General features: G+C 39.8%; 1 protein-coding gene across 1 annotated transcript; it reads right to left on the reverse strand.

The window, feature by feature from the left end:
* Window positions 1-2,545: 2,545 nt before the first annotated feature.
* fam83e (family with sequence similarity 83 member E) lies at window positions 2,546-17,803 on the reverse strand. Its single transcript, XM_017720946.2, has 8 exons — window positions 17,191-17,803; window positions 14,343-14,489; window positions 10,981-11,105; window positions 10,026-10,481; window positions 6,309-6,368; window positions 5,712-5,952; window positions 4,235-4,408; window positions 2,546-2,737 (listed from the first exon to the last, which is right to left on the reverse strand). Exons 1-8 carry the CDS (start codon window positions 17,656-17,658, stop codon window positions 2,546-2,548), a joined length of 1,863 nt encoding a protein of 620 aa, XP_017576435.1. The 5' UTR covers window positions 17,659-17,803.
* Window positions 17,804-19,063: the final 1,260 nt, after the last annotated feature.

A 19,063-nucleotide genomic window follows, 5' to 3' on the forward strand; every position in this document is an offset into this window, starting at 1 on the left:
TTTATTTGAAGGCTACCTACATAAGGGCTTTATGATGCATTCATAAGCGCTGAATAATGTGTTTATGAAGCACTACTTGAACATTTATTAAGTGCTTATGTCGGTTCTCGCAACCTGACATAAGATGTTTTATGAAATAAATGACATTGTACTGACATAAGAATAAACATTGAACATATTTACAGCAGTAAACATTTAAAACACTATACATAATTGCATCAATCATCTTATCCATGCCATGGAGGGAAGAGGGGGTGGTTTCCAGTCATATTTCACCTGATATTAATACAGTCGTCTTAAGAATGCTGACATAAATAGTTATGTATAGGGTTTAAATATGTTTAGTGCTGTAAATATGTTCAACGTTTATTCTTATTATGTCAGTACAATGTCATTTATTTCATAAAACATCTTATGTCAGGTTGCGAGAACCGACATAAGCACTTAATAAATGTTCAAGTAGTGCTTCATAAACACATTATTCAGCGCTTATGAATGTGTCATGAAGTCCTTATGTAGGTAGCCTTCAAATAAAGTGCTGCAGAACTTTCATTTACAAGTTTGTAAAATCAATGGAGAACCTGTTAGTTATGGTTTTAGCCTATTATCTAGCCGATCAGCCTCTTAGGCCCAGTCCCATTTTACCCCTCACCACTTAGCCCTCCACTTTGCTTGTTCTCTTCTAGGGGTGGGGTGTCCCGGCTTTTGTTGAGATAGAGGTCTAGGGCGAAGTATTAGGGCTACCTGGGCCTACAAAGTGAGGTTTTTCAGAGACTTACTCCAAACAGAGAAACAAAAAGGTAAGAGTAGCTGCATAAGTGACCGAAGAAGCCTAAAAATGTGAGAATTTTCTCTGTTAAAAATGACGATAACCCTTCTATGATCTTAATGTAATTTCAGTGCATTTTCTTTGTAACATGCATAAAAGTTGCTACTATTATGCTGTTGTCATGGTAGCTAGCGAAAATGTTTGTGCCACCTTAAATAGGTGGAGCGAGAAAATTCAAACAAGAAGCTGGTGAGTAGCTGACTTCAGCTTCATATCACTGAAGAATTAATAATAATAGTGGGTAATAATATTAATAATAATAATAATAAATAACTGTTCCATCCCTTCTTTGAAGACATATGGTTTACCAACTGTACCTAAAGCCCAGCGGTGAGGACCTGAACTTTACCCTACAGAGCAGCACTAGTAGCTGTTAATGAAGTAATGTTCTCTTTTATTTGAGGGTCCCATTTCATAGGGAAGATTTCAACCACTAACCTTTGTAACTCAGTTCAAAGGGGTAAGATAACACTCGAAAACAAGGGGTAGAGGTAAAAATAAGAAATTGGGCCTAAGTTTAAATAGAATTAATAATTAATAGAAGTAGCTCTTACTTCAGCAGTACAATCAGTTTTCCATGCAACCAGCATAAAAGTGAACGGTTCATATTGTATTTAAACTCACTGGCCAATTTATCAGAAACCCCTACCATATAGGTACAGGTTATAGACTGGGTGGTCCGTTTTGTCAGAGCAGCATGGCAATATCAATGGACAGGAAGCAGCCTGGCTTCACCATTCATTGATCTGGGTGGCAGAGCATTCTCAGCATAGCAATGATGCCAACATGGTTGTGGGATAGTAGCACATGTTGCGCTGGTTCAGGTGAATCTGGTACATCAGCATTGCTGAGGTTTTTAATTTGTGCCAAATGTGAAATTTCCGAGCATCTAGACTATGAGCATGCCTCCAATGTGTTTGAGCATGCACTGGCTTTTATATGTGGGCGGTTTCTGGTAGTATTCTGTTCCCTTTCTCATATCACAAGATAATCTGTCTGCTGCACCATTTCATAGTTACAGATGATGCCAGTAAGCTGTCAGATGCCAAGTGTTATTCTGCTATTTTGCACTGACCTTACCAGTTCTCACATTTCTGGGAAAGCAGGCCCAGTACAGTAAGGCACACTGCGCATCTGCCCCACATTTCGAAACCAAAATAATTGGTGTTAAACTGTGAGGCAGAATTTCTTTATTCTTTTCCGTTTCATTTTTGTCAAATGGGCCACCGAAATTCCAGAGCAGTGTTGTGAAACTGGTTCCTTGAAAAGAAAAAAAATTTCTTGGTAGTTTCCATAGTCACTTTTAACTCTTCTTGTCACCTCAATCAGTCCGGAGCCAATTTAGATGCTTAATCCGTCAAATACGAGTCCATTATAAAGGCTAATTGGCCTAAACAGTTTTAAACGGCACAGTAGTTTCATTAGACTGTTTCTTCTTTCTCACCCATGTAGTTAGTCTAAATTCCCTGCTGTGTTTATTTTCCATGTCTTTTTCACTATTATAATTATTCATTTAAATTCATGAGACGTAAAAATCTCATTTAGATCTGTTGAACAATTACTAATGTTTCTTGCTGTGTCAGTGAAATGTGGCTTGATGATGTAGCAACTTCAAAGGCCATGCCAACACAAAAGTAAAGGTCAACGCAGTGTCAGGTCATCATAAGGTAACCCCTCAGCACTTATATATGGGGACTTTCCGTCCTGATAATTATGTCACATGTCCTCGTCGCTCCTCTGCTCTCTGAAGAGCGGTCTCCAGCGCTCCCTCTGCAGGGCAAAACTGGAACTGCGTGGCCTGGACAGCGGCAAGAAGGTCCTCGGGGGCCTCAGGAGTCCAGATTTGATCTCATCATTTCGCTTTTTCATCAGCGCTAAGGCTGGAGTTAGGGGGAAGCTTTCGTACCACTGAAAGAGAGACCGAGATAAAGGGGCAGGCTGTCATAAACCAGATGCTTCACAAATACTGATATGATAGGAGTAGTTAATGTAGGAACATTATATAATCACATCTTACATCCAAAAGAACACATACTGCCTTGAAGTATTGATATTGAGGAGTAATATCCTGCTTTCACAAAACTTTCACTGTGTAAGGAATGCATTTATAAGCATTCTTACTGTAACACAGTGCATTTAAAATAATTCAATACTGTTAAATATTGCATTCACATGAATTCATGCTGTAAAGCAATACATTCAGTGAATTGATACCATAAATACTGCATCCCTAAGAATTTATACTGTAAAATACTGCATTTAAAAGATTTCAAGCTGTAAAACATTGCATTCAGCATAATTCATGGTAAATACAGCATTCAGAATTGTTCATACTGTAAATTTTTGCATTCATAAGAATTCATACTGTAAATGTTGTATTCAAATGCATTCATATCGTAAAGTGACTGTTCATACTGTAAAAAGTATTCAGAACATACTGCATTTAGCAGATTTAACATTGTAAACAGCTCATTCAAAATCATTAATACTGTAAAGTACTGCATAATATGGCATATAGAATAGTGTTGTGTAAAATATTGCATTCATAAGAATTTATACTGTACATTTTGTATTCAGAACTATTCATACAATAAAACTGCATTTAAGATCATACTGTAAAATATTGAATTCAGAAGAATTCATACTGTAAATGTTGTATTCAGAACCATTAATAGTGTAAAACACTGCATTCAGAAGAATCTTCTTCTTCTTTCAGCTGCTCCCTTTAGGGGTCGCCACAGCGGATCATCTGCCTCCATCTTGCCCTATCCACTGCCTCCTCTACTTTCACACCAACCATCTCCATGTCCACCTTCACTACATCCATAAACCTTCTCTGAGGTCTACCTCTTCTCCTTCTACCCGGCAGCTCCATCTCCAACATTCTTTGCCCAATATATCCACTATTCCTCCTCAACACATGTCCAAACCATCTCAACCTGGCCTCTCTGGCTTTATCTCCAAACTGCTCCACCTTCACTGTCCCTCTGATCTGCTCATTTCTAATCTTGTCCAGCCTGGTCACTCCCAACGAAAATCTCAGCATCTTCATCTCCACCACCTCCAGCTCAGCCTCCTGTCTTTTAGACAGAGCCACAGTCTCCAGACCAAACATCATAGCAGGACGCACTACTGTCCTGTAAACCTTCCCTTTCACTCTTGCTGCTATGCTTCTGTCACACATCAGCCCTGACACCCGTCTCCACCCACTCCATCCTGCCTGCACCCTCTTCTTCACCTCTTTTCTACACTGTCCATTCTGCATTCAGAAGAATGACTACTGTAAAAATACATTCAGGATCATTCATATTGTAGAAATTGTGTTTTACACATTACCACAGTAACACCAGTGTCAGATCTACTGTCACATCCATTCTGTAAAGAAAGAGAGGGAGTCTGACGTACGCTGGTGTTCTGCGCTGTGTCTGCTGCGCTCAGGTCCAGCATGGATTTGCTGATTGTAGTTTTAGCCACTCTCTTCTGCTGCTCTTTGCCGCTCTTTTGAGCGTTGATTCTTCTTAGAATATCACTCAGAGAGCTGAAGCTCTCCGTCTGCGGGACCCTCAGGATAATCGGCCTCTGAAAGCAGAGACAGGAGGAGAGACAAAAGGCTTTTATATAGTGTCACACTTGAACTGACTTCAATGAAGGAGGTTACAGTAGGTTACAAGTCAAAGAACCAAGAACAGGTTTTTTTTATCAGTTATAGATAACAGATACAATTTTTTTTGAGCAGTTTTATGCTTAAAGGAAGATTATATCATCCATTTAATCATCACTAATAAAATATATAAACTTCATAACTACAGACCGAGAACTATAGGAGAAAGAAAAAAAAATAGTCTTATTCAGTTAATGTTAGATATTCCAGTGACATGCCATTATTAGGCCAATAACACCATAAACTCTGCCTGCCAACAGCAAGTTTCTTTAACCCTACAAAATCACAATAATTTATTTAATTTTTTGCTTTTTAAAATGTTCCATTGGTTATTCTGTATGGTTCAGGAGTGGCTACTGTACTCTTGAATAGTAATGACTGGTTGCAAATTTGTATTCGTCTTTGAAAATAGTTCAGACCATAGAATAAATTCCAGGTCCTCAAATGCGTTTTCATGCACTGAATAATATTATTATTATTAGAATAGGGTTTCTGCAGTTATCTGATTATTCAAATAATCATGTAAACACCACACTCCAGTCTAGAAATCTGATATCAGCACTGGCACAAGATGCAGCAAAACACTTTTGGAGCTCCGCTGAAACCAAACACAACATAAAAGCTTCAAATAGTCTTCATCGTCTAGGTGATGTTGGTTCATATTTTCAGGTAGTGTTAATGTTATTGTTTTAAAAAACAAGCCACACATGAAATTTTACGTTACGTTTACATCACGCCTTCCTCTGTGAGTTTATTGGCTGGTTGCAAAGCAGAAATCTGATTACTGTCTGACCCATGTTGACCCAGAGTTTCCCCATTATCTGATTACTCAAGTGCATGTAAACATGTTGACCGGATTACTGGCAAAATCTGATTTTCTACAGTTATCGGATTGTTAAGTGCATGTAAACGCGTTCAGTGAGCCCATTTACATGCACTTAATAATCAGACCATAATCAGATTTCTAAAGTTGTCTGATTATTCAAATAGTCGTGTAAACGGCACACTCCGATCCAGAAATCCAATTAGGAAATCTGATAAATCTGATTTGAGCTCAATAATCAGATTTCTCAGTCTGAGTGCAAAATCAGTGTGTAAACACACTCCTTGACTGTACCATGTTGTTTTATAGGGATCCCTTTTTTCGCCCGGAGTTACATTTCACTGGTGGAAGGCACTGTAAATAAATGGATCTATAGGTGTGTTTTATTGCTGTAGGACCTTGTCTTTGGCAGCAGACTCTGGGGGCACTTCCTCAGGAATCATATTTTCTTCCATACTCCGGTCCACCCTTGGTGGATAGTCTCGTCTGTGAGCATGTGAAAAGGTCTCGGACTCGTCCCTTGGCTTCATGTTCCTTCTGTGCTCTTGGAGCCTGAGCATCCCATCCCAGGCCTCACGTTCTGTTTCCAGTGCTAAACTCAGACGCCTGTATGGGACCTGATCTGGTTTTCGTGTAAACCTTTCACAGAAGCACATGAAGTTAAGTGCATGTATACATCCATCACCTCACTATTTAAAGTGAATACTGTACGGAACAATTACTGAAAGCTTGTGTACCATTTAGCACAAATAGCTGTACATTGTACAGTGTACCTCAATAATCATATATTTGATCCTCAAAGAACACTAAGTTGTTTAATCAGTTTAACAAATTTGCTTATGTGGATTCTGTCAGATATTGCTGGTACCTATGTAAATGCTGAACAAACTCTTGATAAAGTTTCCTTTGAGCAGAGTAACTGGAATGATAAGGCTAAATCAGCTACGGTGTTGGCACAAAGCAATATTCAGCAAATAGAAAAGTTTCTGATCTACCCCAAGGTTGTTTGATGATCCGCTGCATGTCTTGGCTCAACTTTAACACTGGAGTATAACCTGGGCAAGAAAGAAATGACAGCAGAAGAGGTGTGAACACTTTTGATTTTACAAAGAACAGTACATAGAAACTTAAACTTCACACATAAAAGCGATAAGAGAGGCACTGATGTTTTGTGTGGTCACCTTTGTGGCAAAACACCAAAGTTATACGGGATAGTTTGCAGTTCCTTGGTCAAACTGTGCTCTTTTTAAAGAGATTTCTAGCCAGAGGTGCAAAGTTCTTCCACACCCTAGAAAACCTTTTCAGAAAGGACAGTGCTAATCCCTGTAGTAGGAGCAGGCCTGTTTTCAGGAAAAAAATTCCAAAAGGCAGGTCACCAGTTCAAGTTAGCTCAGTGGAACAGTACAGTACCAAAAACTGTAACTTGAATTACTTGTTATAGGACCTGAAGCAGTTTCTCACTGCTGCTTCTTAAAGCATCACTACGTATTAGATGTGGGGGGACACTCGATTCTTAGATGCATCGCGATGCGGACGTGAATGATTCTGAATCGATTCACAAATGTCAAAAATCGATTTTCTAAATTTTAGTTTATGAGGTTATGTTAAGGGAACGTAAAAGGTGGAACTTGGAAGTGAGGAAGTGCAGTGCCCGGACAGTCTGTTGCGACACATAACAAAAAACACAACTGGATGAGCGAGAAATCCGACCGGCTCCCTCTGCATTAAAGCCAGGTTAGATCAGGAGTCACAACCCAAATGTTATGAAGAGACATTTTGTCCTTTCAACGAAAATCAGACCACCTTGGGAACCGCAACATTTTATGTCCAGTATGTCTCATTATGTGCGAATGTCCTGGTATAATTTAGGTTAAACATATAAACTAAAATGCAGACATACTTTGCTCTGCTTTAAGGTTTAGCTAGAGCCGCTTACCTCACATTTCCGATAGGAAAATTCTTCTCAAATGTAAAATGTCTCTCAACGTTCGGCTGTTATGAGGCTGAAGTCGCTTCTCATTCTCCAGCTTCTTGTTCAAATTTTCCTGTTCCACCTTAAATTGTGCCTGAGGCACCAGAACGTAAACGTGGCACTATTTAAGGTGGGATGGGAAAATTCGAAAGAGAAGCTGAAATTTTCAAAACTTTTTAGTGTTTGACAGTTTCTCATTGCAGATTTAACATATTGGGAAACCAACTGCACGGCTTATAAATGCAAATAAGTCAGTTTGTCTCCAAATATTCAAGCAAGCGATGTTAATGCTTCCAAGTGAGTTACAAACTTTTATTGCCAAGGATTAGCGTCTGATCTGTGTCGTGGAGAACCAGGGCGTTCGAACTATGCTGCTCACTTTGGAGCCGAGATACAGCGTACCTTCTCGAAGGTATTTTACTGACACAGTGACCCCCCCACAACGAGACCAAACATGAAAAATCACTGAATTAAATGGGTAGAATAGCTGTAACAAGTGATCTGTGGATCCATATTGCCACACAATCTTATTTCACCGTAACTGCACATTTTATCACAGATGAGTGGCAGCAGCGTCTCATGTGCTCCAAACAAGAGCAATGAATGAGAGCCTTCCAGTGCACTTGCCACATCACTTCCATTTGTTTTATTAATACAAGATATTGGAAGTAAATTCATTATGGATCCCTACAAATAGTTTGCTTTAAAAGTGCAAAGTTGTCACAAAAAAAGAAATCCTGTATAGAGAAAAATAATATCAATAATCGATTTATAATCACATCACAGCCTCTGGATCTTAATCAAATCGAATCATGAGGTGTCTAGAGATTCCCACCCCTACTATGTAAGTACTATGTACTATGTCTTGGAAAACTGTCTTTTGGAATTTAATTGCAAGCACATTATGGAGGCCCTGGTGGATCTCTAGTATTAGGTCTCTTTCCCGTCTTACTGACAATTCCTGACATTCCTGCTTGGACTAGGAGTTAAACCTTTGATGTTCTATCCAGCCAGACCTTCTTTTGAGCCTTTTTGCTGCTTTTCCAGCAGGCCGTGTCGTATGCCTCTGCACTGTTAGTCGGTTTTGGAATTGAAATTTGCTCAGATCAGAATTATTTCAGCATGTTTGAGTTTTCAAAAATTCTGGCATTCATTACTAACATCCCTGATCCAGGCCTGCTTATTCAAAATGGCTTTGATAAGGCTGTCTAAATTACATTCCGTAAGAATGTTATGAACATTAGTGCTTCTTCACAAATCTGTAATCCACTGCGCTGCACCTCACACTGATATCCAGTTTATGCCACACCCACTTTTGGTTTGTAATTTTCAAAGTAAGTATGGGGAAAAAAAAGTATTGCCCAGGAATTGGTACTGAAGTCAAGGTGTCTATATCTAAAATTTATGAATACCCCGCCCTAAATGTTACTATTCCAAATCAAGAACTATCCTTAAAGATACCTCTGAAAGTAGAAGTAATTTCAGAAATATCTGCCTTTGCATTGAGCCAATTCGTGGTTTCACCATTTTTACCTTTTTTCATTTGTCCTTGTTTGGTACTCTTGGTTCTCTGACGAAAGAATAAATGAAACCAAATTCAACAGGGTTATGTCAAGATGTGAGATCACCCTCATTTGCCCTACTTCTGGTGGAAAAGGCTGTGATGTCAGTCTGTACTGTTATGGAACAGAATTGGTGAATATCCTGGCAAATCTGAATTCACAACCCTGCCTGTTCTTTTTTTGCTTGGTTTTGGGGGAACAGTGGGATTTTTCACCTATTTTTTCCTCTTAATTTAGTCATGGCCGATTCCTGCATGCTAGCTGGATCTCATCACACAATGCGACCAAACTGCTGCTAACAAAATGTCATTGGACAGCGGAACAATAATGCTAACTGTTAATTATGTTACGTCAGCTAACAGATGCCTGTGTTGGGTAGCAGCATGCTTTGTGAAGGGGAAATCCTAGTGTCAACACTGTTCAGTATAGTACAGTGTGGTACAGCATGGTACAGTTCCCAATCTGAACCCAGAACCATCTGTACCCTGGTTGAGTGCCGATGTCCATTTCCCACCACATAAAATAACTGTGAAAGTAGCCGGAGTTCTCTTTAGCTTGAGGGTTCATGTAATTTCTCATGCAAATCTAGTTTTAACAGTAAATACAAACAACAGTAGCAACAATGAAGGAGCTTCAAGTTCTGATAAACGTTTTACTCTGTACTTGGTTTTGTGTGTGAGTCTCATTCTGCGCAATTCTGGCTGGATAGTGTTAGTTTTTTTAGTGTTTTTTTAATAGCGGTCATCCGACTCTTTGAAGATTGCATCTAACCAATCAGTGATTTGCACCGTTACTAGCACCACTATACATTCCAACTCAACACGCTTGCCAACTCAACACGCTTGCCAGCCCAACAAGTGTAACCAGATTCAACGCAGGCTGGGTAAAGTACGGCTCACTTAACAGTGGAAATGACAACAAACTGTGATGACAGATTTGCAACTGTACCGTACAGCACTGCTTTGGCTCTAGTGAGCCAAGGTCTGACTTTTCAATTATTCATTTATGATTTTTCATTTTCAATAAAACAAACAAAAAACCTACCGTGTACTGCACCTTATATAAGTCTGTTATTTTCCACTGCTGTTCCATTAGGTCCTTAAAGTCCTAATGAATTTAACCTCCTATAACCAAAAGATTACACATGTGTCAAAGGAAGCTTCTTCAAAAAAACTCACTTGTCCTCCACTTGGGACTCCCAACCAGACTCAATGCCAGCTCCTCTTCTAGCTCCAGCAGTCTCAGACTGCCCATTTAATCCTGCACTGTGGCACTGGAGCGGCATCCCACAAACCCCCAGCAAACTATCTAGACCATCTGGGATACCTTCATTCCACTGGACGACCCCCAGAGCTTCCCAGTTCAAAGGGCAATCAGTTGGGGGTGGTGGGGGGCTGTAAGATTTCTCTATAAGTGCTGGTCTGCGCTTGTATGGTTCAAAGTGCTGTGGCTGGTAAAGAGTGTGAGGTTCATCTGCACTGGAGAACTCCACAGGACTGTAGGACTTCCACTGATCTGAAATGGGCAACGAGGCTGCATAAAGGACCCGGAACTCACGATCAAAAGACTCAACCACTGGACCGCTCATGACTGTGATGAGCTGCCGGTGCAAATGGGCATCAGTCCAGGTGAGACTGGAAAATTGAGAGAATTGAGGTTAGCTTTATTAGAGAGTGTCTGGAATTAGTGAACTTGTGACATTTCAAGTGATATGTTGGCAATTTTTACACAAATTTACATAAATTACACATTTTGCATTCAAGACAAGCTTTGCCTTAGAAATATGAGCAAAGTTCAGGCTTCAAGGCGGCTGCTATTACTGCAGCTTACGTTTGACCAGTTTTATGCATAACTGTGTCATACAGTGCCTGGAGCCACATAGACACGTGTGAGCTCACTTCAGAGTGTGATATGGGATTTGCTACTTGGTAGTGCCATTACTTGCTAATTGCATTAGAATTGTAGCCTTGAAAAGTGTGTAAATTACATTCTTGACCATACTTTACCTTTAACTGTGTGGTCTACAGGTATAGACTAAAGGAGGAGTTGTTACTTCCTGCTTATTTCAAAATCCCTCTCGCTTCCACAGTTTATTATGAAAGAAATGAAGCGGGTATATTGTATCTCTCACACCTGTAGCTTCCCAGAACCACTGTCTGCAGATCCACCAGGATAAAGTTCTCCTTCAGCTCTCCTACCACCATCTTCCCATCCCGAGAGAAGAACGTCTTCCCCCCCACAGTCCGAACTCTTATGTTCTGTCAAAAGTGCATATAAAATGATTTATACCATAAAACATATACAGTACACTCTTCATTGAAGTTCCATGCAAAACAGCAATTAAATATGTTATTCTTTTTCATCGTCGGGAACCCTACTGGTGGCATCCTGCATAACGCGTGGGAACGAGATCCTAATGCGTGGCCACAACTTAGTAAGGCATGGGAATGAGATGATTAAGTCGTGGCCATGACTTAGTAAGGCGTGGGGACAAGATCGCAGCTTACGTTGTGGCCACGCATTAGGATCTCGTTTCCATGCTTTACTAAGTCGTGGCCATGACTTAATCATCACATTCCCATGCCTTATTAAGTTGTGGCTACACATTATTTTTATTAATGCAGGATGTCAGAAATATATATAAATTACGCAGAAGCCTCAACAACTAAATAGAAATGTGTCCACAGTCTGACATTATCACAGCTTCCATTCTTTTGAGTAGACATGCTTTCAGTGTTTCTAAGAACTCAGCTGGGATGTTTCCACAGCTCTGAGGTTGGTTGCAGTTTCTGCTTCTCACATTCCAAATAATCCCAAAGACATTCAGTGATTTTGAGTTTTAAGCTCCATCCAGTTTCAGTGTTCTGCTTTTACTTCTTTTTTGTCTGTTCTCTTTTCTCAGTGAGGCTTCTTGACAGCTACACATCCTTTCACACCTATAGCGTCTAGTTATCTTCTCACAGTGGCCGGATGGGCAGTTTTAGTGGTCTAGTGTCCTGCATGGTTGCATCTTCTCTATATCCTTTAATACTTTTTGAACTCTAGTTTTGGGAACTCCTGTTTCTTCAGTTATTTTCCTTTGGGTTTCCTCTTCCCTATGCAAGTAGGTTATCTTACATCAAATCCCCTCAGAAATATCCCTTTTTTCTGCTAAGTTCCTGCTTTTCTTTCAGACACTGACAAATGGATAACCTGTGGGTGTGTTACCTGGATTTAGAATAAATGAAAGACTTTGCTGCACATTTTTTGCACAGGTTCCTTGGAGTTACGTGGAGCTCTTTGAAATGCTGTATGCTTTATTCACAGTACCTTTTTTCCCAGTGAATTCATATATGGACATTCCAAAGACATTACCTTTAGATGTTGAGAACTTACTGTGAATTTTTCTCTGGAACTGCAGCCATATATAGTAAGTCATTCGTGTGCTCGTCCAGTCCGCATGAATGCGGTGTAACCTGTTAGTCCTGGCTTCTTATGAAGCTAACAGTGACTTAACAGTGACATTCCTTTCTTTGATACTCAGGGGGGTAAAGAATGCTGTACACGCTTGGTAGCAGTGCAAAGCTGTGCCGAAGCTTTTGTTGTGTCTCAAAACTGTGTGTTATGTCTGTCATGGCAAACATGGTTAAAATGTTACTGCTGCTCTGAAGTCGGAAAGCAAAGCAAAACCTTCAGGTCAGAGTGAATTAGTGTTAAACAATACAATTTAAAAAGCTGGAATGTCTGAGTTCACTTGTGTTTTAATCGCTCAATAAAGAGGTGCAGTTTTTTCTAGTCTGAGCTTTATTTGATAGCTTCAATAAACGCTTCCATCAATTCTATCAATTATCAAGCTGAACTTTTAAAGAAGGAAACATAAATTAATTTCATTGACATTTAAATAGACTTACAGTGTAGCTCATTTTGGATATGAGGAAATGTACATATTTTTCTTTGCTTGGTACTTGCCAAGCCATCACATATACTGCACATATACTTTCGAAGTGAAGAAAACTATGTACATATACCGTATGAATGACTTGTTTTGTTGGTTTTCTAAGTGAAAATAAGTTAAAATGTCCTCTGCAGTGAGCAAACCAAAATGTGATATTTTCAGCAAATTTTTGTGCAAAAATCATACTGATGTGTTCAACATATTGGAAAAAATATAGCATAAAATCTAAAATGTGCCATAAACTTTACACAGGATTTTCCCCAATATGCCAAATTCAGCAAATTCACGCAGAAAAGTGCCCAAACTTTTGCAAATGACTGTATATGTATCCAAATCTGTTGAAAAAAAAAACACAGAATTACTCATCTAAACACTATTAGTATATATAAGATTATACACTATATTTCCAAAAGGATTCACTCACCCATCCAAATCATTGAATTCAGATGTTCAGAGTCAATTGCTACAGACCTCCAAACTTCATGTGGCCTCCAGATTAGAGAGAGCTTCATGGAATGGGTTTCCATGGCCAAGCAGCTGCATTGCCTTACAACACCAAGCGCAATGCAAAGTGTCAAATGCAGTGATGTAAAGTGCCGCCACTGGACTCTAGAGCAGTGGAGACGTGTTCTCTGGAGTGACCAATCACGCTTCTCCATCTGGCAATCAGATGGACGAGTCTGAGTTTGGCCGTTGCCAGGAGACGGTACTTGTCTGACTGCACTTTGCCGAGTGTAAAGTTTGGTGGAGGGGGGATCATGGTGTGGGGTTGTTTTTCAGGAGTTGGGCTCGGCTCCTTAGTTCCAGTGAAAGGAACTCTTAAAGCTTCAGCACCAAGAGATTTTGGACAATTTCATGCTCCCAACTTTGTGGGAACAGTTTGGGGACGGCCCCTTCCTGCTCCAACATGACTGCACACCAGTGCACAAAGCAGGTCCATAAAGACATGGATGAGCGGGTTTGGTGTGGAAGAACTTGACTGGCCTGCACAGAGTCCTGACCTCAACCCAATAGAACACCTTTGGGATGAATTAGAGCAGAGACTGCGAGCCAGACCTTCTCGTCCAAAATCGGTGTCTGACTTCACAAATGTGCTTCTGGAAGAACGGTCAGAAATTCCCATAAACACACTCCTAACCCTTGTGGAAAGCCTTCCCAGAAGAGTTATAGCTGCAAAGGGTGGGTTGACATTACACCCTATGGATTAAGAATGGGGTGTCCCTCAAGTTCATATGCATGTGAAGCCAGACGAATGAATGCTTTTGGAAATATAGTGTAATTTTATTACAATTTAATATGACAGTGTTATTGTTGTGTAGTGTTTTGTGTAAATTATGCCAGGTGTTTATCATTGTTGATGTCCAGTTGTCTTGAATCAGTCGATACAGAATATTAAAGGAATATAAATATAGTTTAATACGTAATTAACTACATAATTAACTGTAATTGTGTTATTTCAGTGCAGCACTGCAGCAATAATGGCAATAATAGTCTCCTAAGCGTTAAAGCATTGATTATTATAGGTGACACCAGCACTGAGGCTGATGAGTTTGGGACTAACCGGGTGTTTGAATCTGTTTGGGTTGAAGTTCTCCTGAAGGGATCTTCGGTTCAGGATGATGTACACCGGAACGCCCCGCGATGCAGCACAGTGAAGATCCGCAATCACTGCCCTGTCCGTCACTCTGTCTGTCACTATAGCAATTAGCTGATCACAGAAACACACAGTCGGATAAAACAGAAGGCATGAGAAAACTTTCTGTATGCAACCAGTACAAAGCTATCTAGCTAGCATTGGATAACAAATCCTGTACTATAGTTATGAGAACGATCACGCAATTTTTCCATAAGAGCTGTAATGTTGATCAATCACCATACAGTTGCATGCACTTATATCAGTCGTCTGCATTAAATAGATGGCAATAAATACAGATTAGTTGTAATATTACAGGATGAACCAGTAACTGAAACACAAAACACCACCAAGGCTGGAAAACCAAACCATATAAATGTATTCAGATGCATTAAATCCACTACTTTAGCTTCTTTGATAAGAAGCTTGACCTTAACAGCAACCTGCTTTGTTCGAGGGATACAGTACAGTTCTGTAAATTTACATCAGCTAATTACTGTTTAAATCGTCATAAAACGACAAAAATACAGACAAAATTCAGGCTTGGGGCTGCTGTTTTTAGTTGTTCGCTTCCATTACTTGTTTGCTACACTAGCCACATAAATCTGGTGCAAAACTAAAGAAGAAACCAAAATTGCTGATTCATGTTTAAGGTTAAGGAGAAAACTCTGTATGCCCTTTTTTAATGGATCCATCTCTTTTTAAGCTTCCCTTTAACCTCTAAGAAACTGGCCTTGAACACTATTTGGCTAAATAAACTTAGTAGAAGATCCACACACCAGCAGAACAACACTACCTTCTCAGTGTCACTGCTGTACTGGGAATGACCCGCAGCTCAAATAGTATCTGGTCAATAGCAGTCCTGTTGTCAGAAACTGGCCAAGAATGGGCTAAAACGGGGCTGACGGATTGCAACAATCTGTGGTTGTACATCTATATAATGATCTATAAGATAAGTAGAGCTTTAAAAATAGCCAGTGAGTGGAATGTTTCTAATCAGCAGGGCGGTTGTATGCATGAATGTCATTGTATTAGGCCTTTGGGCGGTATAGTGTTATGTAACATTATCTCTGGTTGTGATGTAGTTTGATGGTCATTGTGTATAAGATTGACGGCTTTTGCACGCTTATGCATTTGTATGTGGAGCAGAATGTCAGCTAAACTTCAGAATGTCAGCTAAAAATCAGACAAGTACTGTTGTATTGTACCCTCAGACTGGGTGGTAACTACTTGTACATGTATTTACATTTCTGATGGATTTTATAAATGATTGCGTATTTAATTCTACTGAAGTGTATGTGTGTGGAATTTAATCTATTATATACTTCGCTTTGCTGTAGCATTTTTTAGACCTAAAAAGCACACGTCACTGGGGCAGGGCCCCTCTTGCCAGTGGGGTGGTTCCCTCAATGTTACATCTCAGTACCTTTACTCAGGGAAAATAACTGAACCATAATCCACTGAAATGATCTGTTCTAAGCTGGACTGACTCCACACACCCCGCCTCGCCTCCAGGCTTATTATTTTATTGATCTGTTTTAAAGCATTCGGTTATAAAAAGATACAAATACCAACTTTTTACCTGGAAAAACTTAATTACGGTTTATAATTGGACATTAACACCACTGCTGTATGTATGAGAGAACATTTACACTGTTTGTACTTTGATGAACGAAAAATGTACCTTAAACGACCTTTATTTCTGACAGTGTGTGAAAACCACTGTTGGTGGTCTTAAAAAACTTGTTAAAAAGGGTTTGTGAGCGTGAAGAACCTTTTAAAAGTTTAAAACCCTTACGTGGTGTAAAAGTTCTGTGCCAGTGTAAGGGTTCTTCCTAGAACCGTTGGGGGAGAAAGGGGTGGGTTGGCAGAGTGTTACTTTGTGGGTCAGTAAAGGAGCTCTCACGAAAACACAACATAAAAATGATGATGCTTATGACCAAACTTCATCCATTTTCTCAGATCCTTAAGTTCTGAATGTTCTCTGATGGCTTGCAAATAACTTTTTGATTTTTCATTGCAGAAATGTCCTAAACATTTATGTTCATTTTAGTTAGCAGAAAAGGCTATCAGACATATTTTGATGTATGATTTGAAAGCCAGTGTTAAGTAATGATAGCTTTGCATAATATAAATACAGAGCTGTGTAAGTGGGGTCGGTTGACACGTGTCAGCCTGCCCAGGTGTGTAACAGCATATTAAATAACACTGGAGTGCAGTTACTGCATAATATCAATGTTAATAATAAACTGACATTGCCTTTATAACAACCTCTTCTCACCTCTAAGCTTTAGGCCAGTTGATGATAATTGAGTCTAACAAATGACAATGTATGTATTTAATATGGTTCTTTTTCATTTGAAAGCAGTCAAGTTTTATTTTTATGTAAAATATTCAGTGTATATCAATGTATATAACCTATGTACCAAAGCAGTGCTTAATTCATGAAATAGAAAAAAAATATTGTTTATAATTAATTATGCTATGTTAGTATATGCTAATAAAAAAGCATGAATTTAGTCATGAATGTGCTTATTCTGATCTGTCGCCACACACTAACGTCCCATTCACAAAGATTATTCTCTAAAGAAGCATCCATTAAAGGGTTTTTCAGTTAAACCTCTAGGATAATCCTTTATTAGTCCCAGAATGGGGAAATTTACATGCGCCCTACAAAGAATCCTTCTGGAACCCTTATTTTCAGTGTGTAGATACCAGGTGGACTGAGTTTAGCCTACTCTACTCATGTCTACCCATTCACAAAAATTCTACCTACCGTGGTCGCTCCCTGTAGCAGCCTCCTCACCACCTCCCGAATGTGGGGCATCTGCTCCACTGGAGGATTGATGTAGACCTCAGCCTGGTCCACACCTTCCCACCTTTCCTTCTCCGGCCATCCTAACTCTAGGCATGGGGCCGGGATATCCGAATGAATGGGAAAGTACTGAACGGAGTATCTCTGAGTCCCAGTGCCACTTTCTCCTTCAAAGTTTCCATCGTCCAGAGGGACCTCACTAATGTGGTAATCCTCAACCCAGCTGGACACATGATTCACCTCCTCTGGTGAGAGGAAGTGTGTTAGTCTCTCCTTGCAAAGTTTGGGATAGAAAGCTCCAGGACCAGCGGTCAGCAGCTGCTCCACAGCGCATCTCTCAGCTTCGGAGTGAAGGAACTCTGGGTCGGACTCAAGCACTGGAGAAAAGACCACGTTCTCGTCCAGGCTCTGATGCTGCGAGGTGTTCATCGTGAAGGAACTTCTATGTACTTCTAGGTTGTCTTTCTATGAAGGTCCGATGTGTTTCATGATGCTGCGTAAAGAGTAAGTGTCAAGTGTCTTGAGAGGTGGTCCAAATGTTCTTCCTCAAGCGTTAGAGATACAGTACACTTCTGCTGACCAGTCTGGAGGTACAAAGGCAATCTCAGCCCTAAAAAGATTCCTGCCTTTCTCAAACATGTCAGATATGGCTTTGTTGACACTAAACTCGCACCTTATAGAGATGAAAATGTCGCAAAACATTAAGAACCACTGAAACAAAATCCTACAGTCTCTAACCTTCGCTACGTTTCTTTATTTATTCCCCTATTCTTCTTTGAATGTTTGTTTAGCTACGGTAAAAGAGATGCCAACACCTACTGTTAAAGCTTGCGCTTTCAGTTTTCACCCATAGTCATCCTTTGTGGAAGTAGACCATCAACTGCTGAAGTGATGAAGTTGAACATCTCTGTCCTTAAATCTTTGCCCTTTTCCATAATTGTGTACAAGGCGTATCCCAATATTATATTTCTGTCCGTATTGTCTCCATTCTTCTTCCTGCTGACACAAAGTGTCTCTTTCTCTCTGCGTCCCAAGTTCACTGCCATTTATATCATGACTGGTTCTACCAGAAGAGCAAGTCTCAGTTACTTTAGCAGAGCTTTTTACTGTAGCATTCATACAGTCTGTAGCCCAGAGGTGCTTAAATACGCAGAGGCAAACCTCACGTTCTTTCATATGTAGATCAAATTACTTAACCATACACACATATTAGCCCTAATATAGGGTTCACCCAGGCAGCATACTCATTGGACATAGTCTCCACTGATATTCCAAAATTTCTACATTATTCTATCACTGAGATGTAAACAAAGTCATATAAACCACTTTGGTGCATTGTAAAGAAGCTGGATTTCTTTACTGTGGTGGTGTAACCTCCTTTACTAGTATCAAGCCTTTACCATTACATTACATGGAGGGTCTTTAAACTTTAAAAAAAGTCCCTCAGCTTAGAAAATCACATTAACAAACATTATTCTTTACAGGACCGGTCTTCTAATAGTTTGTCAGAGTCATCGAGTGGCCATACTGGGCATTACTTTGGTGTAGTAACTTTTTATTGTGCTAGACATGTTGATTCAGTATATTATTACATGTAACTTACTCCTTTAGAAGGTGCCTTACACAATCCTAATTATTATTCTAACGCTGGTAACGCTTTCTGAGCCTAAAGGGCATTTAGGCTATCAAACTATCCTACCTATACATTTCAGTGGTGGTAGCATTTTCTGATAAGGTAATTTAGGCCATCAGTATATCCTACCTACAGTTTTAGGTAGAGCCCTATCTAACTATCTAGCTATCTTCAACAAGGTAGCACAATTCGTCAGAACAC

This window comes from Pygocentrus nattereri, chromosome 21 (assembly GCF_015220715.1).
Source record: "Pygocentrus nattereri isolate fPygNat1 chromosome 21, fPygNat1.pri, whole genome shotgun sequence".
NCBI classification, from domain to species: domain Eukaryota; kingdom Metazoa; phylum Chordata; class Actinopteri; order Characiformes; family Serrasalmidae; genus Pygocentrus; species Pygocentrus nattereri.

Bases quoted from the DNA above. Each gene is read 5' to 3' on its own strand.
- fam83e (XM_017720946.2), bottom strand. From the start codon at position 17,658: ATGAACACCTCGCAGCATCAGAGCCTGGACGAGAACGTGGTCTTTTCT. The intron at 14,490-17,190 runs GTAGGTAGAATT...TTCTGTGATCAG, and splicing joins TGCTACAGGGAGCGACCACG to CTAATTGCTATAGTGACAGA. The intron at 6,369-10,025 runs GTGAGTTTTTTT...TTTCTTGCCCAG, and splicing joins GAGTCCCAAGTGGAGGACAA to GTTATACTCCAGTGTTAAAG.